Source organism: Amphibalanus amphitrite, unplaced genomic scaffold (genome assembly GCF_019059575.1).
Source record: "Amphibalanus amphitrite isolate SeventyFive unplaced genomic scaffold, NRLGWU_Aamphi_draft 000266F_arrow, whole genome shotgun sequence".
Classification (NCBI taxonomy): Eukaryota; Metazoa; Arthropoda; class Thecostraca; order Balanomorpha; family Balanidae; genus Amphibalanus; species Amphibalanus amphitrite.
The window spans coordinates 731,019-752,739 of record NW_024881761.1 but is presented as its reverse complement, the minus strand read 5'-3'; the positions used below and the strand labels follow the sequence as shown (position 1 = coordinate 752,739).

Here is a 21,721-nt window from a genome sequence, read left to right as displayed (position 1 = left end):
GAGTGCAGGATTTGGGGACACAAACCCGACGACCTCAGCTAACACCTCTGACCTCCGTTGACCCTGTCTGTACTCCTGCTGACCTCACTGGTTGACCTCTCTCTGACCTCCGCCCCCCCCCCCCCCCCCCCAGCTACAACAAGGCGTGTCTGGCGTACGACAGCCACCGGCGGCGACCGAAGGAACAGCGCAGCCGCTGCTCCAGCAATCTGGACATGATACGGATCGTGGCCAAATTCCTGGTACACCGCGATCAGCCCTTCAAATACGTCCACCAGGCCGTGTGGTGAGTGGAGGAATACACTACAGGGCAGTGTAGACAGTGGGGGAATACACCGCGATCAGCCCTTCAAATACGTCCACCAGGCCGTGTGGTAAGTGGGTGATTATACCACAGAGGTGGGGAATATACTACAGTGGTAGGGGAATATACTACAGAGGTAGGGGTATATTCTGCAGAGGTGGGGAATATACTAGAGGTAGGAGAATATACTACAGAGGTGAGAAGGCACTACAGATGGGTGGGGTAATATACTACAGAGGTGCGCGAAAGGCCGTTTAAGAGAGTGTTTAGTGGGGGCCGGGGAATATTGTACAGAGGGGCTGATCAGTTATAGAGGAATATTCCACAGTGGTGTATGGTTAGTGTGGGAATACACTACAGAGGGGTGTGGTAATGGAGGAATACACTAAGGAGTGGTGTGTGGAAATGCGCTACAGAGTGGCCTGGGGAATACACTATAAAAGTTGACACCCTCTGTACCCCGTCTGTACTCCCAGTGACCACCAGAAGGTGGAGAGGTACGCCCTGAACACTCCCTGTACCCCTCCTCCCCCCCCCCCCCCGTACCCCGTCTGTACCCCCAGTGACCAGCAGAAGGTGGAAAGGTACGCCCTGGCCCTATTCCAGCCTGTGACACCCCCTGTACCCCCTCTGTACCCCCAGTGACCAGCAGAAGGTGGAGAGGTACGCCCTGGCCCTGTTCCAGCCGCTGACAGAGACGCTGGAGGGGCTCCAGCGCGGCCTGGACCTCGTCACTCGATTCCAGAAACAGCGCCAGGCCGAGATCTGGAACCTGATGCGGATCGTGGTAGGTTCTACCATGCCCTATATTGTAGGGGGTATAACAGCCTATCGTGGTAGGTTCTACAGCCCTACTGTAGGGGGTATAACAGCCTACCGTGGTAGGTTCTACTGCCCTACTGTAGGGGGTATAACAGGCTATCGTGGTAGGTTCTACTGCCGTACTGTGGGAGTTTTCCAGTCGACCGTGGAGGATTTACAGCCTTTTGGGATTCAAACAGGCGTTCTATGTGGTTTTGCAGCTGTTTCGTTGGGGAGGCAGGGGAAAGTTTACAGCTAAACGGTGGAGGTTTTACAGTCGTGCCGTGGTCTGTTCATTTTATTTAGTCGTGCTAACCTGCCAAGTGTCATTTCCACCAGTGACATTTTATTGTACCTTTGTGATGATCTACGGGTTTTCTTGTGTACTATTATCAAACACACGTCACATACATGTATTTGTCTTTGTTTCGATGATACCTGCCGCAGTGTCAGGCACCTGAAGTATCTCACTGCACTGTCCTGTTGATGACCTGTCTCGCTAACGCCTCCGTCCTCTGCTGTCTGTTTCAGCTGCTGGGCCGTCTGGCGGCGGCCGCCCCGGCGGTGGCGGATGGCGCCCCCGCCTTATCCGCTGCCCCCGCCCCCGCCGCCGCCCCCGCCCCGGTGGCGGGAAGTCAGTCGGTGGAGGAGCTGCTCACCGCGGGCCCTGACGGTGAGGACACTCTACTGGTCAGCTGACTTTGCTGAGCTGAGGCCTCTTGCACCAAAATCCTATTGCACCAAAGCTTGGATAAAAACATACAGCAATCCAGCTACATTGATGATCAGCTAGGAGACCAGCATATTCGTTCATTCAGCTGAAATAAGTTGGCACTCACAATATTCAAACACTCACAAACAATGACGACAAACCCAAATGTTCGACATTAGCGCCCGGTCCCCACTGGTCGCCTGGCCGTTTTACTGCGCCGTTTAAGCTTGGATTATTTTGCATCGTATACCCAGTCCAAGTCTCAAATGTAACAATTTGCGTGCAAAATTTAGCAAGCACATGTAGGATTATGTATTGGGCTATTGCAAACAAATTGACCACCTTTAAGATTAGTTTATTCTGAAACCGGTTTTTTCGATTTTACCTAGCAGGTAGTTTAGTGCAAGAGGCCTCTGCTCTTAACCCGCGCCCCGCTGGGGGGGGGGGGGCAGAATCTGCCCCCCCTCCCGTTTTTCGCCAATAACTTCTAAACGCGTTACGCCAGCGACGTCAAACTTTCAGTACCTTATCATACATCAATTTGACACGTTCCCTGAAAATTTGAGCGAAATCCGTGGGAAAATTTTTGAGAAATTGACGTTTTAGTGACGTCATGTTCGCCATTTTCGCCTCAAAAACGGCAAAATTTCAAACGCCGCTAACATCTTCATTTTTAAAGGAATCAAGACGTAACAAAAAAGGTTATACGTGATTCTACTTTGTCTATCAAATGGCTATCTCGGTTTTTTGAAAATTTTGGATTTTGGCCAAAATTTTCTCAAAAAACTGACTTTTTGGGGAAATTATTTATAAAATCCAAAATTTTGAGTGTATCGAAAAAACCGGAATATATGTCAAAGAAGTTGTCTATGTGCACCTACATACCAATTTTTAGAAGAATCGGTTCAAAAATGTGGGAGTTATTCAAAATTTTATGACGTCACGACACACAAAAATTTTGAAAAATGATTTTTTTGGAAGTTCTAGACCTCATACGGAAACAAAAATAGCACCATTCGATTCGTCGTGAAAAACTGCATCGGATAGACACCTTTTTAGGCCTTAACAACCAACTTCAAAATTTGACCTCACTTGACCTGACCTTGACCTGACCTCGACCTGAAATTCATCCAGAGGTGGTCCATATCTTTTATTGAGTGTGCCTATTGAATTCCATGAGTAAAATGACCCATAAAACATGTGTCGCACATGCCCTTTTCTATATTTTGTTTTTGGTGACCTGACCTGACCTGACCTGACCTGACCTTGACCTTGACCTTTGAATGACATTGTGTGCAACGAATATTGTCTTGGTAGTCTAAGAACACGTTTTGGGCAATCAGTCTCAGTCCATTCTTCGCCAACTACGGTGCAAGGCCGATACTGTAGAAACTTGCATTTTGTACCCTTGACCTGACCTTGACCTGACCTCTGACCTACTTAAGCAAAAAATTTTGGGCTCTTAAGATCCGCCTTGTTGAGAGCTTTCGATTGCCGTTTTCCCCGTCTTTCTACGACCATCGGTTCGGAAGTTAGACAGGGGGGGGGCAGAATCTGCCCCCCCCCCCCCCCAGCAGGGCGCGTATGGCTAAATAGCCCAGCGGGGCGCGGGTTAAATCTGGAACACAGCCTTCAAGCGTGGAAATCGCGTCTCAGCACCTCCCATTGGAATACAAAGCATATGTGTTGCTTCCAACTGGTAGGGCACTAAGCCACGTGTTGGGAGCAGAAAATATGCCATGCATTCCAATTGGAGGTGCTGAGACGCGATATGCACGCTTGAAAGCTGTGTTCCAGCCACTAGGGTGGGGTGTTAGGTATCGGTAATGTGCCGAGACTGGATTTTTAACGGTATGTAGTATTTGTTCTTGGCTACACGATCAATACAGTTTTGAATTTCGGTGTTTGCCGTTTAATTCGCTTTTTACTGTGACATTAATATTATGTCGTGACTCCCTTTTGTTGTGTCGTGCTCAGTGCACACCGAGTAGTTGGTTCTGGAATCAGCTGTTCATATTGCGTGATACTGCGGCTGGAGAAGCTCACTCTATTTTGTCTTGCCTTTGCCGTCGTTCACACTATGCATAATGCTCCATGTTTTTTTTCTTTTATTGGACAACCGTTTTGGAATTTATGCTCACTCAGTTTTTGTTGGGGGGGGGGGGTAGGCCCTTTCGGTCCAATGAGACCATTTCAGAGCCGCGAGGATGATAGGATATAGGGGGAGACATTGGTCAGGGCAGGCACCCTAGTGAGTCACCGGGGCCGAGCCCATCCCGAAGGACAGGCCGACCAGCCCCAAGATACTCACTGCACCCGGCTACGGGGTGCGCTCCCTCGGGAGCAGCGGTGCCGCTCCAAGGGAGCAGCCCGCATAAGATAAAGGTGCCCATGTCCATCCCGGAGTTGGGGTTTCGGCGTGGGGGAGAAGGATTTCAGTATCCTGACGATGGAGACGACGGAACGGAGACCCTACAACCATAATTTTGTGGTACAATGGGTATTCTGCCAACGCTGTGATATCTGACGCTAACACCACTTTTTATTTTCGGAAAACTCCAACCCCCGGTCCCCGGCCCCTGGCGGTGTGTCTGTGATGGTAACTGGTCTCTGTGTATCCCCCACAGAGAACTCCAACCCCCGGTCCCCGGCCCCAGGCGGTGTGTCTGTGATGGTAACTGGACTCTGTATCCCCCACAGAGAACTCCAACCCCCGGTCCCCGGGCCCTGTCAGTACTGTCTGTGATGGTAACTGGTCTCTTTATCCCCCACAGAGAACTCCAACCCACGGCCCCCGGCCCCTGGCCAGTGTCCTGAAATTGATTTTTCGGAGAGTGTGATTGAAGCCGCGAGGACGTCGCTATTTCAAAAGGACGTCGATATCGGTGCGGAGCCTAAGCCACTGAAGCCCTTACCTAAATCTCTTAAAATCAGCGATTTTCACTGGCAATATTGACTAATACCACCTCAAGGCACCTCACATGATCATATATAGACACAAAGTAATGCCAGTTTACCCCTAGTAAAATACAAAATTCAAGCATTCACCACAAACACCAAAACAACACTTTGAAGATGTCTAGTTCTTGTCCATGATCGTACATAACAGTCAACAACAAATATGCTTCAACAAAAATCAGCCCAAGAGCCAGCGGCTATCACTAAATATTGACGTCATAAGAGGGATATCATATCGAGCAAGAGGACTGAAGTAAAAAAACAGACGTCCAAACAAAGAGGTGGAAAACAGCTCGGAAAATTAATTTCCATAGCTTCCTGTTATGAAATTCAATTAAGAAAACTCCAAGGTGGATGCTGAATTTTTCTTGGCTGGAAAAAATGTGAAATCATTGTGCACTTTTCAGTTTTGTACCGACGTCGATTAAATGGGAATAAAAAGGTCAATCGACGTCCCCAACATTGCGTGTATTTTTAAGCCAAGGACGACATACTTGAATTAATACTGTTGAAATTCGGTGGCTTTATTTTAATTCAAACAGATAAACATTAAACTTTTTCCCCAACCACTATCAACATATGCAAAATTAACTACTTTTGAAGGGCATGTTCAAGGGGCAGCGCTAACTCGTTACTGTGACCTTCTGAGGGGAAAAAATAATTAAATATGTTACAGTAATTTGATACAAAAGGTATGTTGCGTGCTTATAAATAAATGTCCAAGTAATATATTCGCATGATTACTTTTTATCTATACACTGCACAGTTACTAAAACTGAAAAGTGGAAAACGACGTCCTCAGATCCCTCTATTCCGACATCTTTTCTCCTTCATATGGCAGCATTACCTTCACATGGTAAAGGAAAAAACTTATCCATATCTGACGCACAGAAAACAAAAATAAAATAAAACCGCGTTGTTTACTGTTGCGGCAGTTGGCCAGGAAAGGGGAGTTGAGTGTAAGAGTGAGTTTTCGAGGACTTAGGATATATTTATTGTCATTTTGCATAGCCGTGTTTTTAGGCTACAGAGGTGATATTTCTTTTTGTTAGTTTGCTTTTGGTGTTCGACATACCTATCGACTTTTATCTGTCAGGGACGTCGTTTGGCTTTCCGGGACGTCACAAAGAGAATCTGTTAGGTGTGGGTTTCCACCCAAATTCACGAAAATCAGGACACTGCCCCTGGCGGTGTGTCTGTGATGGTAACTGGTCTCTGTATCCCCCACAGAGAACTCCAACCCCCGGCCCCCGGCCCCAGGCGGTGTCTCGGACGCGCTCTCGCTCGACCCCCACCAAACACGATTTGGCAGCACTGTAAAGACGTCTGCTGGGCGTGTGCTGGGCGTGAAGTTTTCCCTTCACCATAGGGTTTACACACAAACTGGTCAAAGTTTGAGCCAGGATATACTAGTCTAAAAATGCAAAAAACGAACAAATTTTGGCATCAATAGATTCAGCATTTCATCGTGTGCCTCAAACCGTCCATCATTTGGCCTCAAAGGAGGTAAAAATTGTTCAAAATCGAAGTTGAAAAGATGCTTTCTGAGCACATAATCTGGTAGCAATCACGTGACCTGCTATAAGCAGCTTATCGATAATTTACAAACATAATTATTAATATGCTGCTTTAAACAACATTAATCATACATTTTGAGCTTTCAGTACTTTAAATAAGGTCAAAACATCGCATTACACAAAAGTTAATACTGAATAGTCACGTGGGTGTCAGGAAATGTCACAGGTGCGTCAAATTTGTGACTGGGGCTTTACTTTTTGTTTACTTTCAAACATCGGATCTACCTGTTTCTTATAGGTATCTTGCTCTCGCTGTCCGGCCTGCTGGACTCGGCGACACTAGAGACATCTGACGCCGTCTCGGAGAACCTCAACCTGCACGCCGAGTGAGTGGCGGCGCCACCGGGGCGAGGGGCTGTGCTAATGTGCTATATGACTGACTGCAAGACGAAGCTAGGGATTAGGTGTCATCCACCTGGGCCTCGTTTCATAAAGCGAGTTCGTAACTTAACTTACGCCAGTTTTTGGGCTTGTATTGCAAGCGCATGTGAAGCGATAAATTTATTTCCCCTTCTCCCTTCTGTTAGATCAGATCAGATCAGATTTTTTCTCGGGGTGTTGGCTTTGCAACGCCACCCCATCCGTATTAGGTATCTTCGTCTGATATTTTATCGATTCTTGTGATCTTCCTCTTTGGCGTTCATTTGTTATTTCTACATCTCCATAATTGGTATAAGTTGTTCTTCTTTTCCTCCATTGACTGGTGGCAGTCATTTTCAAAAAGGAAGTCTTCTAGTACTTTATCATAGTCCTCAATATATGGTTGTTGGAGTGCCGTGATGGAGTTCCTAGCATCTTTCAGTGCGGGACAGAAGAGCACGAAGTGTTGGATATTTTCTGTTTCCGCCCCGCACAGCTCACAAGCGGTACTTTCCTGACTGTGCCTTTTTCTATCATGCAATGGTAACGTATTCGTGCGAGCCCTGAATAGTATGCTGGATGCTGGTGTATTGTCGTATATTGTTTCTTCCTTAATTTCTTTCTTTCGGCGTTTGTACATTGATATACTCGTTTTATCGTTCATTTCAGAGAGCCACTGCTGACTGTCCCAAGCTCTTAGCTTGTTCTTTACTGCACATTTCTTCATGTTTCTTAGCTCGGGAATTCGGAGTTGCACCATTGCCAGGTATTCAGCTGTAGTCTTTGCCCATTTTGTCCTTTTTTCTTCCAGCTGGATCCGGATGACTTCTTTTAAGAGTTCATTTGTCCCTTGCATTGTGCTTCTTATGTATTGCAGGTGGCCCTCCATGATCCTCGTTTTCATCTGAGTCGATGCCCCCACGTCTCCGCGTAGAGTACAAGTTGGTGCATACCTCGGAGCTCCCAGTATTTGTCTATAAACGGAGTTTTCATAGATTTGCAGTTGCCTTGTTTCCTTGTCGCTTAGTGATATGATGTTGGAGCCATAGAGTATTGATGGGAGCGCTAGACTTTTCCAAAAACATTTTCCAATCATTAGCTTGTTGCAGCTTTTACCGATCATGCCCATCGTCATATTAGACATTTTCTGAGCTTTTCGAATCATTGCCTTTTTATGCTCTTTAAACATGTTTTTCTTGTTGTTAATGGTTACTCCTAAGTATTTTATGTCGTTGACGACCGGTATTCCTTCGATCTCGTTAGGTTGTTCTTTGCTGTTGTAGATGACTACGGCACTTTTATCTTTGTTAATCGCCAAGCCAAAACTTTCGCTGGACTTCGCTAGTGCCTTCAACATGACCTTCGTGTCTTCCATAGATTGACTAATTATCAAACCATCATCTGCGAAAAATAATAACGGTATGTGTACGTGTTCGTTTCGGAACCCTTTTTCTGTCGCTGAAACACTCTTCATAACTAGGTATGTCACAATCTTGAAATAGCTCGTGCTTCCCGTACAACCTTGTTTTATCCCACTAGTTACTTCTATTTCTTCTGTAATGTCCTCATTGAGCTTGATTTGTGTGACGTCTCCGGTATAGATTGAGGCAACTGAGTCAATCACCTTTGGATCGATCTTGTAGTATTTCAATGCTTGGATCATCTTCCCTCTTGCTATAGAGTCAAACGCTTTGCTGTAGTCCACTGCTACTACGAAAAGAGGTTTCTTCTTTCTGTAGCTCTCATCTACGCAGTAGTTTAGAAGGAATAGGTTGTCCTCCACCCGCCCTCCTCTCGTGAAGCCGGCTTGAGTCTCTAGTATCTCGTTGTTTTCTTCTAGATGATTTTCGATTTTTTCCTTGATGACGCTCATGCAAATCTTATAAGAAATATCGGTTAGTGCTATGGGACGTAAGTCTTTTGCTGTCGGCTTCGTCTTTTTCGGAACCATTTTGGTTTTTGAGGTTTTCCACGAGGATGGCTGCTTGTTTGTTGCTATTACATTATTGAGACATCGAGTGAGTGCAGTTTCTGTTATTGCTTGCAAGATAAATAAATTCAACGATTCAAACTATCGTCATCGCTTCATATGCACTTGCAATACAAGACCAAAAACCGACGTAAGTTACGGACTCGCTTTATGAGACGAGGCCCAGGTCGAATTATTCTTCACTTACGTTTGATGCCTGCTATTCAGTAATTATTACCGTTTAGGAAATGCGTGACACCTAGGCAAGTATTTTTTGCGTAGTGAAGAATGAGGATTTTGAGCTCTGTTTTCTTTCAAGCTGACACAATCATGCACTTTTAACCCTGCTTAAGTGATTGCATTGGACAGTCATTACAGAACAGATAGTCATAACAGATTTCATGGAAAAGTAATTACAGAATGGGCTGTAAAACGGCATGTGTTTCATTCGCAGAATCAGCGAGCTGCTACGGGCTGCCGACACCGTGCCGCCACCTGACGGCGAGAACATAGACTGGAGCTTCCTCAACTAGTCGCTGGCGGCGCTGCAGTCGCCGTGAGTGTCCGCTGCGGCCGACTATGAAAAACCAGGGTCAGTTCGGGTGGGCGGCGACAGCCTTTTTTCGAGACTGTACGCGTCTGGGAGGTATCCGAGACTGTACTGCAGTCTGAGTGCCTTGAAAATGATGCCGGCCAGTGCCATAATGATTATAATTATGGCTCTTTATGCAGTTTTGATGAGCGAGAAATAATTGTGTCTAAGGCCTTAGAGACTAGAATGTTACGCGTGCGAGTAGGTGGACATAGTCGAGCTCAAGAGATCCTTGGGCTGGAACTGATGCTTTGCCGGTTGTTTTAGGTTAGACTTGTGATACGAGCGGAGGCATTTCAGAATACTTTTATTGATTTTAGTGTGCGATTTCCAGCCTTTGCGCGCTCGTTTATCCTTTAGCTGTTATTTTAACATAAGGTGGTCATAGTGATTGACTTCATTCAATGAATGATGACCTATACGGTTTACCATGATTATTACCGCTCTATTCGAGGTTTGTGACAGTCACTCGCGCTTTGCACAATGTTACTCTCTTTTACCCTCAATTTCCATTTGAACAACAATATGTGTGTGAGACAGCCGACCGATGCTGAAAATAATTAGTTCTTATTTTATGAGAAGTCACTCGGCTTATTTCAAGCTAATTTCAGGACGACCAATGCTCCTTTAAAAAGAGTATGATTACACCGACTGTCCGAGCCGCTCAGTCATGGACTTGGTTTGGCTTTTAACCGGGAGGGGCTTCTCCAGTCATGTTTACTGTAGCTTAGAGTAGCTCAGAAACTCCCGATGTTTTTTTCTAGTTGATTGCCGATGCTGTTTGTCGAATTGCTGGTTTAGAGGTGACTGAAAGACTTGCCTTACACGCGATCAACGCCCAACTTCAGTTGATGGACGTTGCTCTATGAAAATGTTAATTGTCAAATCGAGATGTTACAATGGATTAGTTCGTTGTTAGTGGTGATTATAAGTGGATGAGCTCGACAATTATTCCATTTTACTTTTGTGCTGTCATTGCGATACTTATTGCGGAAATATGAGAAATGTTTTCTTGTTTCCTAGATATCCTTGGTTTGCTGGTTGTGTAAGTGTCCATATTGTTTATCTAAATGACCATGCTTTCAATGTTTTTGTACGAAGACTATTTTGATGTTTCATGATGTAATAATCGCCTTGCTGATTATGTTATGGCTATCAAATATCGAGGCTATATTATTACCGGCTTTCAGTTACCCAGTATATATTTACTCCGCGCATTACGGTGCGCATACGTGCTTGTGCTACTCCCTGCATTATGTTACGACGTAACGTTACGTTATATACGCTCTCGATCTTGATCCGCAATGCGCGAACTAAAACGAACGAATGAGCCATTTTGGCGGATTGCAATGGGTTTGAAATGACAGGATGACGTGGAAGTGACTCACTAAGACAGGTTGCGCTAGATTGGTAGGCTGGCTCTGACATTGTACTCCGGTGATATCATTGGAATTCCGTTAGATTTTCAATCATGAAATGTTTTGCCATTTTAGCTGAGAATGCACACCAAAAGCGAATACCCTCTTACATAGTTGGATAAAGTTTAACATATATCTATGAAACATTCAGTGAGCTTTTAAAAGATATTGTATGTCGCATACTCAAAAACCTGTTTTCTGTTTACTGCATTCATCTTTGCCCCGTCTTAGGCTCAGCTGTTTTAAGGTTGAAACAGACTCTTTCCGCGTTCAGGAAATCGCATGCGAGAGCCTATTCAAATACATTATAATTCTTCTCGCATCAATCGCTTGCGGGAGGTTCTTGCGATTGATGCGAACGTGTTTCCATGTATTTGAATAGGATCTCGCATGCGATTTCCTGACTACGGAAAGAGTCTGTTTCAGGCTTTATGCCATTCGTCCTGATGGCTCGTGAGGTATTTAGTTTTGCTATCTCCGCCTAGCTGCCTATCTGCCTGCCTATGTATAGTCTGTCAAAGCTAAGAAAGAACGGATTTGGAGTGCTCAATTGTTGATGCACGTGTCTGTATAGATAACTTCCAATACGCCAGATATAATTTTTCTCAAATTTGAGCACATGTAGGCTGTATCTTCTGCGTCCAATGCACGTGTTAAGTGCTTCGAGGCGCTTTAGCTTCTTTAGCTCCGTTCTTTCTTAGGTTTGTCAAACTAGTTATTTGCCTGCCTGTTTAGTTATCTACTCGCTTAGTCATGTTACATCGGTCGACTTTCTTTCGTTGCATTTCGTCCTATTTCGTGCGGTTGTTTTGTGTCTAGTCAGTATTGGTTTGTTATTGCGCGCGTATTTCAGCCGATGTGAAATACACAAACCTACCGCCTGTGGTCGTTTTCAATGTGTGAGCTGCAGAAAGGTGCTCTTCACTAAAACCGAATAACAAAAATCATTGGATATCAGTACCTATTAGCTAAAGACACTGTATTAACATTGCCACAGTTCTGAGGCCTCTTGCACCAAACTACCTAGCTAGGTAAAATCAAAAAACCTGTTTCAGAATAAGCTAATCTAACGGTGGTAAATTTGTTTGCAATAGCCCAATACATAATCCTACATGTGCTTGCTAAATTTTGCACGCAAATTGTTACATTTGAGACTTGGACTGGGTATGCCACGCAATATAACTCAAGCATTGGTGCAAGAGGATTTTGGTGCAAGAGGCCTCTGGTCTCGTGGCCGCTAACTACGTAGTAACTTACACGTAAATATGATGGCAACGACAAAGAAGGGTATTTTTCCGGCACGCAGTCGTTACATAGCTCATTACAGAGCTCGCGTAGTGTTTGTTCAGGATGGGAAGAGTCAAGTTCACCCATAGGTCGGGTGATGGGAAGAGTCAAGGTCACCCATAGGTCGGCGGGTGGGAAGGGTCAAGGTCTACCCGAGGTCGGCGGGTGGGAAGGGTCAAGGTCAACCCGAGGTCGGCGGGTGGGAAGGGTCAAGGTCACCCATAGGTCGGCGGGTGGGAAGGGTCAAGGTCAACCCGAGGTCGGCGGGTGGGAAGAGCCAAGGTCACCCATAGGTCGGTGGATGGGAAGAGTCAAGGTCAACCCGAGGTCGGCGGGTGGGAAGGGTCAAGGTCACCCATAGGTCGGGGGATGGGAAGAGTCCAGGTCACCCATGTGCCGGTGGATGGGAAGAGTCAAGGTCACCCATAGGTCGGCGGGTGGGAAGGGTCAAGGTCACCCATAGGTCGGCGGGTGGGAAGGGTCAAGGTCAACCCGAGGTCGGCGGGTGGGAAGGGTCAAGGTCACCAGAGGTCGGCGGCGGGGATGACAGACGGGAGTCATATGTCGGTGTCTCTGTTATGAATGTTCGAACAGATTCGAGGACTATCGAAGACGTCTGTGAAACAGAGTAATAGTAAAAGTCACGCTGTCAAATCAGACAATCCTACAGACCAGGGCAGACCAGCGGTGTACTCCTCCCACAGAGCACGTGTGGAAGTATAGGCTGTAGGTATATGTTGTGCCCTTATCACAGTCTTGGATTCCCGAAGTGTTGTAGCACCGCAGCCTACATCATAGGTTCTACCTACAGTATGCATGACAGGTCCTAAACTACACAGCGGCTGGTGGTCCGCACCCTTTTTTATTATTCACGTCTCACACACTATAAAGCTGTACCAATCACAGTTGCGCACTTCTAAATTTCTAATCTGAAATTCGTGCTGCTGGTTGTTGGTGTACAATGGTGGCTCAGCCACCCAACACGACAATGCTTATTTGCGGTGATGATATACTTGGAGCGTCCTTAACAAGTAGAGCTCACGATAACATTAGGTGCTATGTTTGATGCTATCTTCGACACTTGCCTATCAAAGCTGTGATGTAGAGCCTGCACACAACTGTCGGCAGTTCTCAGGGCCCTTCCTCGCTGATCACAAATGTTGTCGCTCTCAGGGCCTACATATATTCACAAAGGCGTCCGCGCGAGGTCAGCGAACACCCGCTGGTAAAGTCTGTCCTCAACTGCAACTAGCCATGCTGAGCCTACTCTTTCAAATCTGACCATCCTACGGTCTCTGTTCTCAAATGTGGCCATTATCAGTACTCACAGATGTACCCGTGCCCAGGGCCTGTACTCAAAGATGTGTCCGTGCACTCAGGGCCTGTACTCACAGATGTGTCCGTGCTCAGGGTCTGTACTCACAGATGTGTCCGTGCCGAGCGACATTACACTCGCTAGTGTATAGCCCGCCGGGCAGCATCACCATGCAGTTGCTGCTGGTGCTCTTGTGCACCACGCCGTACAAGAACCACTGGGGCGGCACGTCCACCCGCTCCCCGGTCAGCATGTCCACGAACTCGCCCTCCACCCGCGGCTCCCGCACCCCAACATGCAGCCACTTGCCTGCAGGAGTCAGCGCCTTCATGGCTTCATACTGAGCCTGCGTCCGAGGTACGGCAGGGACGGCCTCCGGGTCATATTGCCGGCAGGCGGAGATGACGGCCTCCGTGCCGCCCAGGAGGGTGAACAGCCGGGCCCGGTAGGCCACCGTCCGGTCGGCGCTCAGACTAAACCCCTCGGGGAGTTTACTCTGGTAGAGGGAGTTGTTTGACTCGGTGAGGGGGTTGGAGGCCGAGTGGAGGGGGTAGAGCTGACAGAGGGTGTTATTACGGCTCCATTTGATACAGGAGGGGGTGCGGAGGCAGAGGGCGGAACACTGGAGGGGGGAGAGGGAGGCAGAGGAGCGGAGGGGGGCGATGGCGTGTTGGACGCACCGGGCGCGGTACTGGTGGCTCTGCGGGACGGACAGAGCCGCGGGGAACGGAGAGAAGAGGAGCAGCAGGCCGAGCCAGCGGAGCGAGAGGCCGAACCTCCAGGCAACTGGCATGGTAGAGAGGGAGAGGCCGAACCTCCAGGGAACTGACATGGTAGAGAATGAGAGAAGCGATGGCTTCTGAGAGGACGACTTCATGTCGAAGTGTTTATTAGTCGGGATCACTGTGCCTGTGCTCAGCGTTCTTTGGGACCTTCCCGACTGGTTCTGGCAGCGTTCCAATTCACTTTTCCAGGAGACTGCTCCGGTGTCTTTCGCCGTGTTCTCGATGTCCGTTCAGCGGTCCTTCAGAGCTGTCGCGGTGTCCCCTCGCTGCTCATCCAGCGTTTTTCTGAGTTCCTGTCACACTACCTCGCCTCTTCTTCGGCTCTACTCTGGTGTTCTTCCTGGACTCTTTTGACTCTTCAGCGCCTTTTCGGTGTTCTTTCTTTGTCTTTCAACCCGCCTTCGCTGTGTTCAGTACGCTCTTTCAGTGTGCTTTCTTGCTCCTGGCAGCTGGTCTGACGCCGAAGCTCCTCCTCCGAGCACGGATGCACTGGTGGAAAATTCACTTCCTTTATATACCTCCGCCAAGAGAAAAAAGGTGGTTTTTATATTACCCTCTTTGTCAAACTCAGTACATACCCAGGAAGGCTATTGCAGCAAGTCGTCGCCAGTGCGAACTTGTAGCTCGCGATGTGCATCAAAGATAATGCATTTTGGCGATATCGTCTCTGAAGTTCTGTAAATGTGTAGATTCTGTATTCCTCAGCGCGCACCCTCACACCGTCAGTCCATCTTGCTCACTGACTCACCGCCTGCCCGGACACAGCTTGGCCCCGGCGGCAGCGACCTGACACCGCCTGAGCGAAGTCCATCCGACTCGCATCGCGGAAAGCATCACTTAGCATCGAAAAGCATCACTGAAACTACACTCCACCCTTGATCTCAAAGGATCAACCCATCGATTGGAAATACTGGGCCTGTCTACGTTCCCGCTCGCTTCTACGTGGAATCTGTCGCTCCTCCTCGCCCACAATCTCAGCTGACTCTCCCTCCACGACTTCCGGCCCACTGTTCCCCTCTGAGCCCGCATCATTCACCACCGGCACGGTAATGACCAGACTCTCACCGTCCCTCTCTCCCTCACTGTCGCCCTCACTAACGGGCCCCTCCTCGACGGCGGCATTCCGTCGGCGTAAATTTCTCACGTGCCACGGCACTCCATCGACTTCTACGACCTGCTCAGAAACGACATCAGACACCGTGCCGGGACGCGACGCATCAACACACCGAGTTCCCCGACGACGTACCCAGACAGGGTCGCCAACACGATACGCGGCTGCCTCACTGTTCACTGGTACGGGGTTGGGCGCCGGCGGTGCAGCAGCGGGCCGCACATTGTCCCTCACATTGTACCGGAACACGACACTCGCGGGTGCAGATCCACCCTCGCGCGGCGTTACATTGTACAGGTGGACTGCCTCGGCCACCGAGCATTGTTTTCGCGCAGCAATGACCTTGATCGTGCGATGGTTCCGCTCAACTATCGAATTGCCAGCCGGCTCATGAACCGCCCTAAATCGAAGACGCACGCCCCACCTCGCTGCAAAAGCCGCAAAACTCCGACTGCGAAAGATGGTGTCATTATCACAAAGCAGCTCCTCAGGTGCCCCGCGCTCGAAGAAGATCTGTTCGAGCTGAGCGATCGTGACATCAGCGTCCGGACGACTCAGGTGTCGCCACAGACCAGAAGTGCACAAACCTTCCTACTTGCCTACAATGTAGGAGACAGGAAAGAGCCGAAGAGGGTAGCCGCGAGACAGATTTCAGTTTGTGTTTTCTGTACAAAAATGACTATAAAAACAGCTAACTGGTAGCAATTGGTCGGTACAATCAGCTGTCAACGGCATTTGGTCATTACATTTCTTTACGTGTCTTCAAAAACAGTTCCTACAAATCTCCTCCATGAGACACCCACGAGACAGTTCCCATTGGATTAACATTGTGTCTCATGAGACACCGTGTAGGTAAAATGTAGGATGAAAAACTACGAAAGTGGTGGGCATGTTTCGAAAAACGGCGCACAAATTCTTGGGGCGCCTTAACAAAACTCCTGTTCGAAAATGGGTTCTGGTAAAGTTTCGTCAGCTGGTTTCCATAGCAACCGCCATTCGTGGGACAAGCTGACGCCATTTGCTATCGCGTTGCGTGGTAACCAGCTATCGGTGTCAGTTGAATTTGAAAGATAATTGTAACAGTGAACAGCTCGCTTCAGTTGCTGTACTGTGCTGTGGATGTGTGTCTTGTGCAGTGTAAGCAAAGTGTATACGGACTTTCACATTATATTTTGTGATGTGATGGTGTGGTAATAGAAGGTTGTGAGCTCTAAGTGGAGTTAAGGAATTGCCAAAGAAATGAAAACTCTGCATGGGCCGGAAATCTGCAGCCTGCACTTCTATAAACTCTTCATAAGAGGTTCGTGGCAGGGGGCATTTTTGGGAGCGATTATGGAGGTGCTGGTAAGTAGGTAGGTACCCAACATAATTGGCTTGATGAGAACTGAAACTGAAAGTCAAATGAATTGTGAAATTGCTTTACCTATCCTATCTGATCACTTCTACTTATTTTTTAAATTTTCCATTCATTTTGATTGATAAAGAACAACATTGAAAGATGCTAACATGCAGGTAACTACCTACCTAGCTCTAATGTAAATAGGTACCTAATAATTTCCTTCAAAAGAATATATAGCTCTTCAATGTACTGGAGATTTAGTAATTGAAGGCATCTCACTTCATTTTGAACATTACCTAGGTATAACTTCCCTAAACTGCATGACAAATTTTCAATTTCCTTGTTGTAACACCAATACCACAAACATTCATCTGGGCACAAGGCTCACAACATCAAATTATTCATGTTTTATAGACAGGTACCTATACAGCAAAAATGCAACAGATATGTGATTATTTTAAACATAGTCTTTGTGTTCAGTTGTGTATATAATAATTTTGTGGGTGGAAAATGTGTCATGAATTGTCTACAGGTCTGTGTAGAATTGTAATAAATATGATTATAGAAAAAGGAATGGCCAGTTAAGTAGTCAACATGTTTACTCAACAACAAGATATGCTGGCATGGAGTTTGCTCATGAGTTTGCTCAAAAACCTTTCAGTTAGTGTGGGAAGCATAGCAATTTGAAGCATATGCTTATAAAACTGATTTGTAATGGGGTTTGTGAAGTTCTCCATAAACTTCACACCTAGCAATGTACCTACCTAATGCATTGCATTACTTTAAAAAGAGGGAGACCATACAACTTGTCAGGTAGGTAGGCTTTGACATTGATTTCAAGATTTCAAGGTGATCTGTGCTTTTGCTTATAACTTGTCCTCATTCTCTGACTAAAGGAGTGGCAATACAATCTGACTTGTTCTATTTTCCTCTTGCCTTGCCATTTTTGACATAATCCTTGCCCAGGCTATATGTTGGTATGATGAAGGTCAATCAGATGACATATTTCAAATATTACAGTCATGATTTCAGTTGAATTTGCCTAACTTTATTTAAACAATATAAGATTACACATTGCATAGCTATAACAGCAATATTTGAGCCACCATTGGCATAGAAATTAATAGGTTGCAAAACATTACTCAGCAAGAAGAAATCAGTCGTTGACAGTGGAGAAAACACATCTAGACTTGACAACAAATTACAATTGATTATTCTTCTACCATTCATGTTGGCATAAGTAATAATTCAAATGGATACTTAGTGCATTTTCTAAAGATTTTAAGCACATGAGATCCATCCAAAGGCACAGACTCGGAACAAAGGCTGTGTTATAAACAAGGATATTGCACCTTTTTGGTATCTTAACATATTGTTATATTCCGACATCCTAAGAAAAATAATATGGTAATCTGCCCTGCTTCATTTGATACGTATCGATGAGTAATTGGATGTTGCGGGAATGCAATTAGTTTTCCGGCAGTTGTCTCCAGCAGCGACAAAATGGCCGCTTACTTTCTGTCAAACATTTGCTTTCATATGGCTAAGTACATTAATTTACTTAGTCTAACTTTGTCTAGCAAATCTCCAGTTTTACTTCGGAAAAACCGGCAGCGTGTTCCACATTGGTGACCCCGCCAGGCGAGGCAGTTCCGTCGGCCGTCGATGTCCTTCGGTCATATAACCCCCAATAAAACTAGCGCGTCGAACGATCGGCAGCATGGATGGTCTCACACCATCCATGGCAGGGACCGACCTCACAGAGCCACGCAGAAAACAGGAATATCGGATTTATCTGCCTCTAAACTGTAATGTATGAATGCGTCGTGAAAATTTTACAAGACAGCTGAGGTTTGCTAAGCAAGAAAAAATAGACCAGGATCTGTATTAGCGAAGAGATTAGCGATGCACGTGAAATGTGTATAGACTGCAGTATAGATGTATAGTCAGCGATGGATTATAAAAGGATTTAAAGCCGCTTCTTAAAGCCTACAGTCAAAACGTTTTCTGAACGTTTGTGGTCCTCAATATGATAGGTATTCTATGATAGGTATTCCATAGCAATTTAATGGGCTTCGTCCCATTAGCAAATATTGCAAAATCGTCCTCAAATAATGTTTTCTTACCTAAATGAAGTAATGTTGATCCAGGAAAAAACTTGTTACACACTCCTTAAAGTTTCATATTCCTAAACAGAAACACTGATGTGCACCGTACACTGCAGCGTTACGTCACTTCACCTTCAGCCCACCAAATGACATGATGTGGAGATGGAATTAAATTGATGAAATACTAGGACTTACTCCACAAGGAGATCGAATGGGTCGGAGCGCTTTCAATATGTATTATACATATCGTCGTCAGCGAATCAATAACGGGTCGAATCGAGTCGGGTATCGAAGAAGACATATCGATTATACATATCGATTCGCTGACGACGATATGTATAATACATATTGAAAGCGCTCCGACCCATTCGATCTCCTTGTGGAGTAAGTCCTAGTATTTCATCAATTCAGCCCACCAAGTAGTAACTGCCCCACTAAACGGGAGAGGGACACTATGGGACGGCAGATGGACGCCCGTCTGGTCCATGTGGAACTGAGCCCTCATTGGATGAGAGGAATTAATTGAGCGTCCCGGTGGTTTTATGAGGGTAGTTCTTGACTTTCCAGTGTTTCCAGACACAGTCAACAACCAGACCGCCTCACTCTAGTCTATTTATACACCAACAGTATGCATTTCAGGTGGAGGTGTACCAAGTCCTGCCTCGCACTTTGCCCAAATCAGCGCATACCGTATGTCTGTCGGCTTCTTAGAAAAATGACGATATATCTGCGGATAGCTTCAGAAATAAAAACACTTCAGGAATAGCGTTTACGTCCTGTAAATATTAATAACTGTAATGTAAATAACCAGCTTTACTTGAAAGTATAGATATGTTGGGATATACCTAAGGATGATCGGTGAGACAAACCGGAGCCATCGGAGACCGTGTAGGAGACAGGCTGGGCTATTTGTGCACCTCTGCCACAGACAGAACCGCGAGGGTCCACAGTCCACAACCGAGAGAAACGACTGGCCCCGGTAGTGCGTTACATCAATTGCCAGTCGCTTCCATACGTCAGACACTTCCAACGAGCCATGCCTCCACTTCATTGGCGCCGGATCGATTGAGCGGCATGCGTCACACTGGCTCACCACATTTTGCACTTGAGCTCGCGTCACGTCCTTTGAAATGTCACGCCGTGCAAAGTACAGTGTCCGACGAACCCCGGGATGTCCGGCGCGGTCATGCACTCCTGCGATGGCCTCCGCAATATCAGCAGAGCCTCCTGGTGCAAGCTGATCCTCCGTCCGGTCCTCTGTCGCGCCGGCCGAGTCTCCCCGCGGCGTCATCCGATCCACCTCAGCGCTGCTACCACCTGCAGCTGCGACTTGATCGCCTCCTCTCAGTACTGCCGAACCCGATGAATCGTCATCAGAGTTAGGCAATGCCAGCCCATTGGCCGCAGCCTCGCAGCCGACCATTGTCTCAGTAGCTGCAGGCGATGACTCATCACGCACCCAGTCTTTCGGCACTCGGGTCAGCTCGTCTGCTCGATTCGCTGCGCTCCGCACTAGAGTTACAGACAGCGACAGCTCGAGCTCATCCACCAGCTGTCGAATCATGTCGACCCTGCGTCTGATCAACATCTCTCCGTGTGCCTTGGTGCGCAGCCGAGTGCGGCCGCTCAACGCATCGTTGATCCAACGGTGCACTGTGACCGAGTCCGTGCGCAGATCGATGACACGCATGTCCCAAGCGACGGCCACGTTGATGCCTCTCACGGCCGCATTTAGCTCCGCAACATTTATGTGTGTGGATTCATCCTTCCTCAGCCAGCATCCGTCTTCAATGACGTCGCCGTCAGGTGACTCCACCACCACACCCGCTGCTACGGAGCTCGCATCCACCCAAACCACAGCGCGGTCGCTCCGCACGCTCCACAGACCGTGTGCCGGATCGTGACTGGCTACCCGAGCCGCGACATGACTAATCTGCTTCTGCAGAACTCCGTCGTAGGTGATGTCATCCCATCCTTGTGTGACGTCATTCACGCGTCGTTTCAGCCAGGCCACGGCAGGGCGGAGCCAACCACACACGGGCATGTGAGCGATCAGGCGTCCGCACCACGAGAACACTCCACGGCGCGTGATCACAGCCGGTGGTGGTCCGACTGGGTTGTCTCTGCTCCACACCAGCCTGCCAAGCTCCCGTGAGACTCGCAGACCGAGCAGACGCGCACCGCCTGCCGCCCGCTCTGGAGGCTTGCACTCGAGACCAAAGTTCGCCAGATGAGCCACCACTCGCTCTGCGCTAACAATGTCCTCGTTCACCAGCAGATCGTCCACGTACGGAAGCACTGCCCGGTTTACGTCCGCGTCACGTTCCAGAACCGTCCGAATCACCGCCTTCATGACGAGCGGAGCCACGCACAATCCATAACCGAGCCGTGTCAAACAATGTCTCTGGTTTTCGATCATCACCGTCTGAAACGGCCACAGCTGGCGGTCAACCTGAATCTGCAAATACGCGTGACGTAGATCTACGACCGCAACGTTTTCGCCATGTCGTCGCCACTTCCTCAGTTGGTCCGCACAGACGTCTGCGTCAGCTGTGTGAGCTGTTAAGTAGTTGTTCAGTTCACGATAGTCAAGCACAGGTCTCACTTTCGATTTGTTCTTTTGTTGGACTGCCATTAAAGGCACCAGACCCTTTGGTGGGCCAAGCTCTGACTCGTTGTAGGGAATAAGCCAGCCCTGCTCCACCCAACGTTTGAGCTCATCGTCAAATTCACGGCGAGCGTCACACGGCACCCTGTACTGTGCGACAGTGTTCTGCAAGCACTCCGGCTCTGCTCCGTCAGTCCACTTCCATTTCATTCTCCACGCCTTAGATGTCGGATCAAAGTACACGGCATAATCTGGTGCATCCACAACTGGTGCCCGGTCCGGGTGCAGGTCGGTCGGTGTCGGTTCGGGTTGCGCCGCCGTCTCATTGCAGCCCGGATGCAGCGATGAGGCTGCTCCATCCGAGACGCCACTGGCAGCCGCTGCAACTGGAGCGGCCGGCACAGCTGAGTCCACTCCAAAGTTCACTTCACTGGATGCACTAACGAACACGCCCTGCAGAGCAGTCACGCCGTTCAT

General features: G+C 47.7%; 3 protein-coding genes across 3 annotated transcripts; 1 reads left to right on the top strand and 2 right to left on the bottom strand.

Annotated features, from left to right (window-relative positions):
* Positions 1-133: 133 nt before the first annotated feature.
* Positions 134-11,572, top strand: LOC122386890 (inhibitor of nuclear factor kappa-B kinase subunit beta-like; the record flags this gene model as incomplete). The annotated part of the gene is made up of 5 exons (XM_043376603.1): positions 134-286; positions 947-1,091; positions 1,637-1,778; positions 6,591-6,678; positions 9,136-11,572. Coding segments are annotated over 5 exons (607 nt in total), but the record flags the coding sequence as incomplete, so codon positions are not given.
* A 2,670-nt stretch (positions 11,573-14,242) lies between these two features.
* Positions 14,243-19,890, bottom strand: LOC122386902. Its single transcript, XM_043376628.1, has 2 exons — positions 19,567-19,890; positions 14,243-15,761 (listed from the first exon to the last, which is right to left on the bottom strand). Exons 1-2 carry the CDS (start codon positions 19,685-19,687, stop codon positions 14,968-14,970), a joined length of 915 nt encoding a protein of 304 aa, XP_043232563.1. The 5' UTR covers positions 19,688-19,890; the 3' UTR covers positions 14,243-14,967.
* Positions 19,891-19,980: 90 nt separating this feature from the next.
* LOC122386889 lies at positions 19,981-21,721 on the bottom strand. The gene is made up of 3 exons (XM_043376601.1): positions 21,242-21,721; positions 20,096-21,061; positions 19,981-19,986 (listed from the first exon to the last, which is right to left on the bottom strand). Exons 1-3 carry the CDS (start codon positions 21,719-21,721, stop codon positions 19,981-19,983), a joined length of 1,452 nt encoding a protein of 483 aa, XP_043232536.1.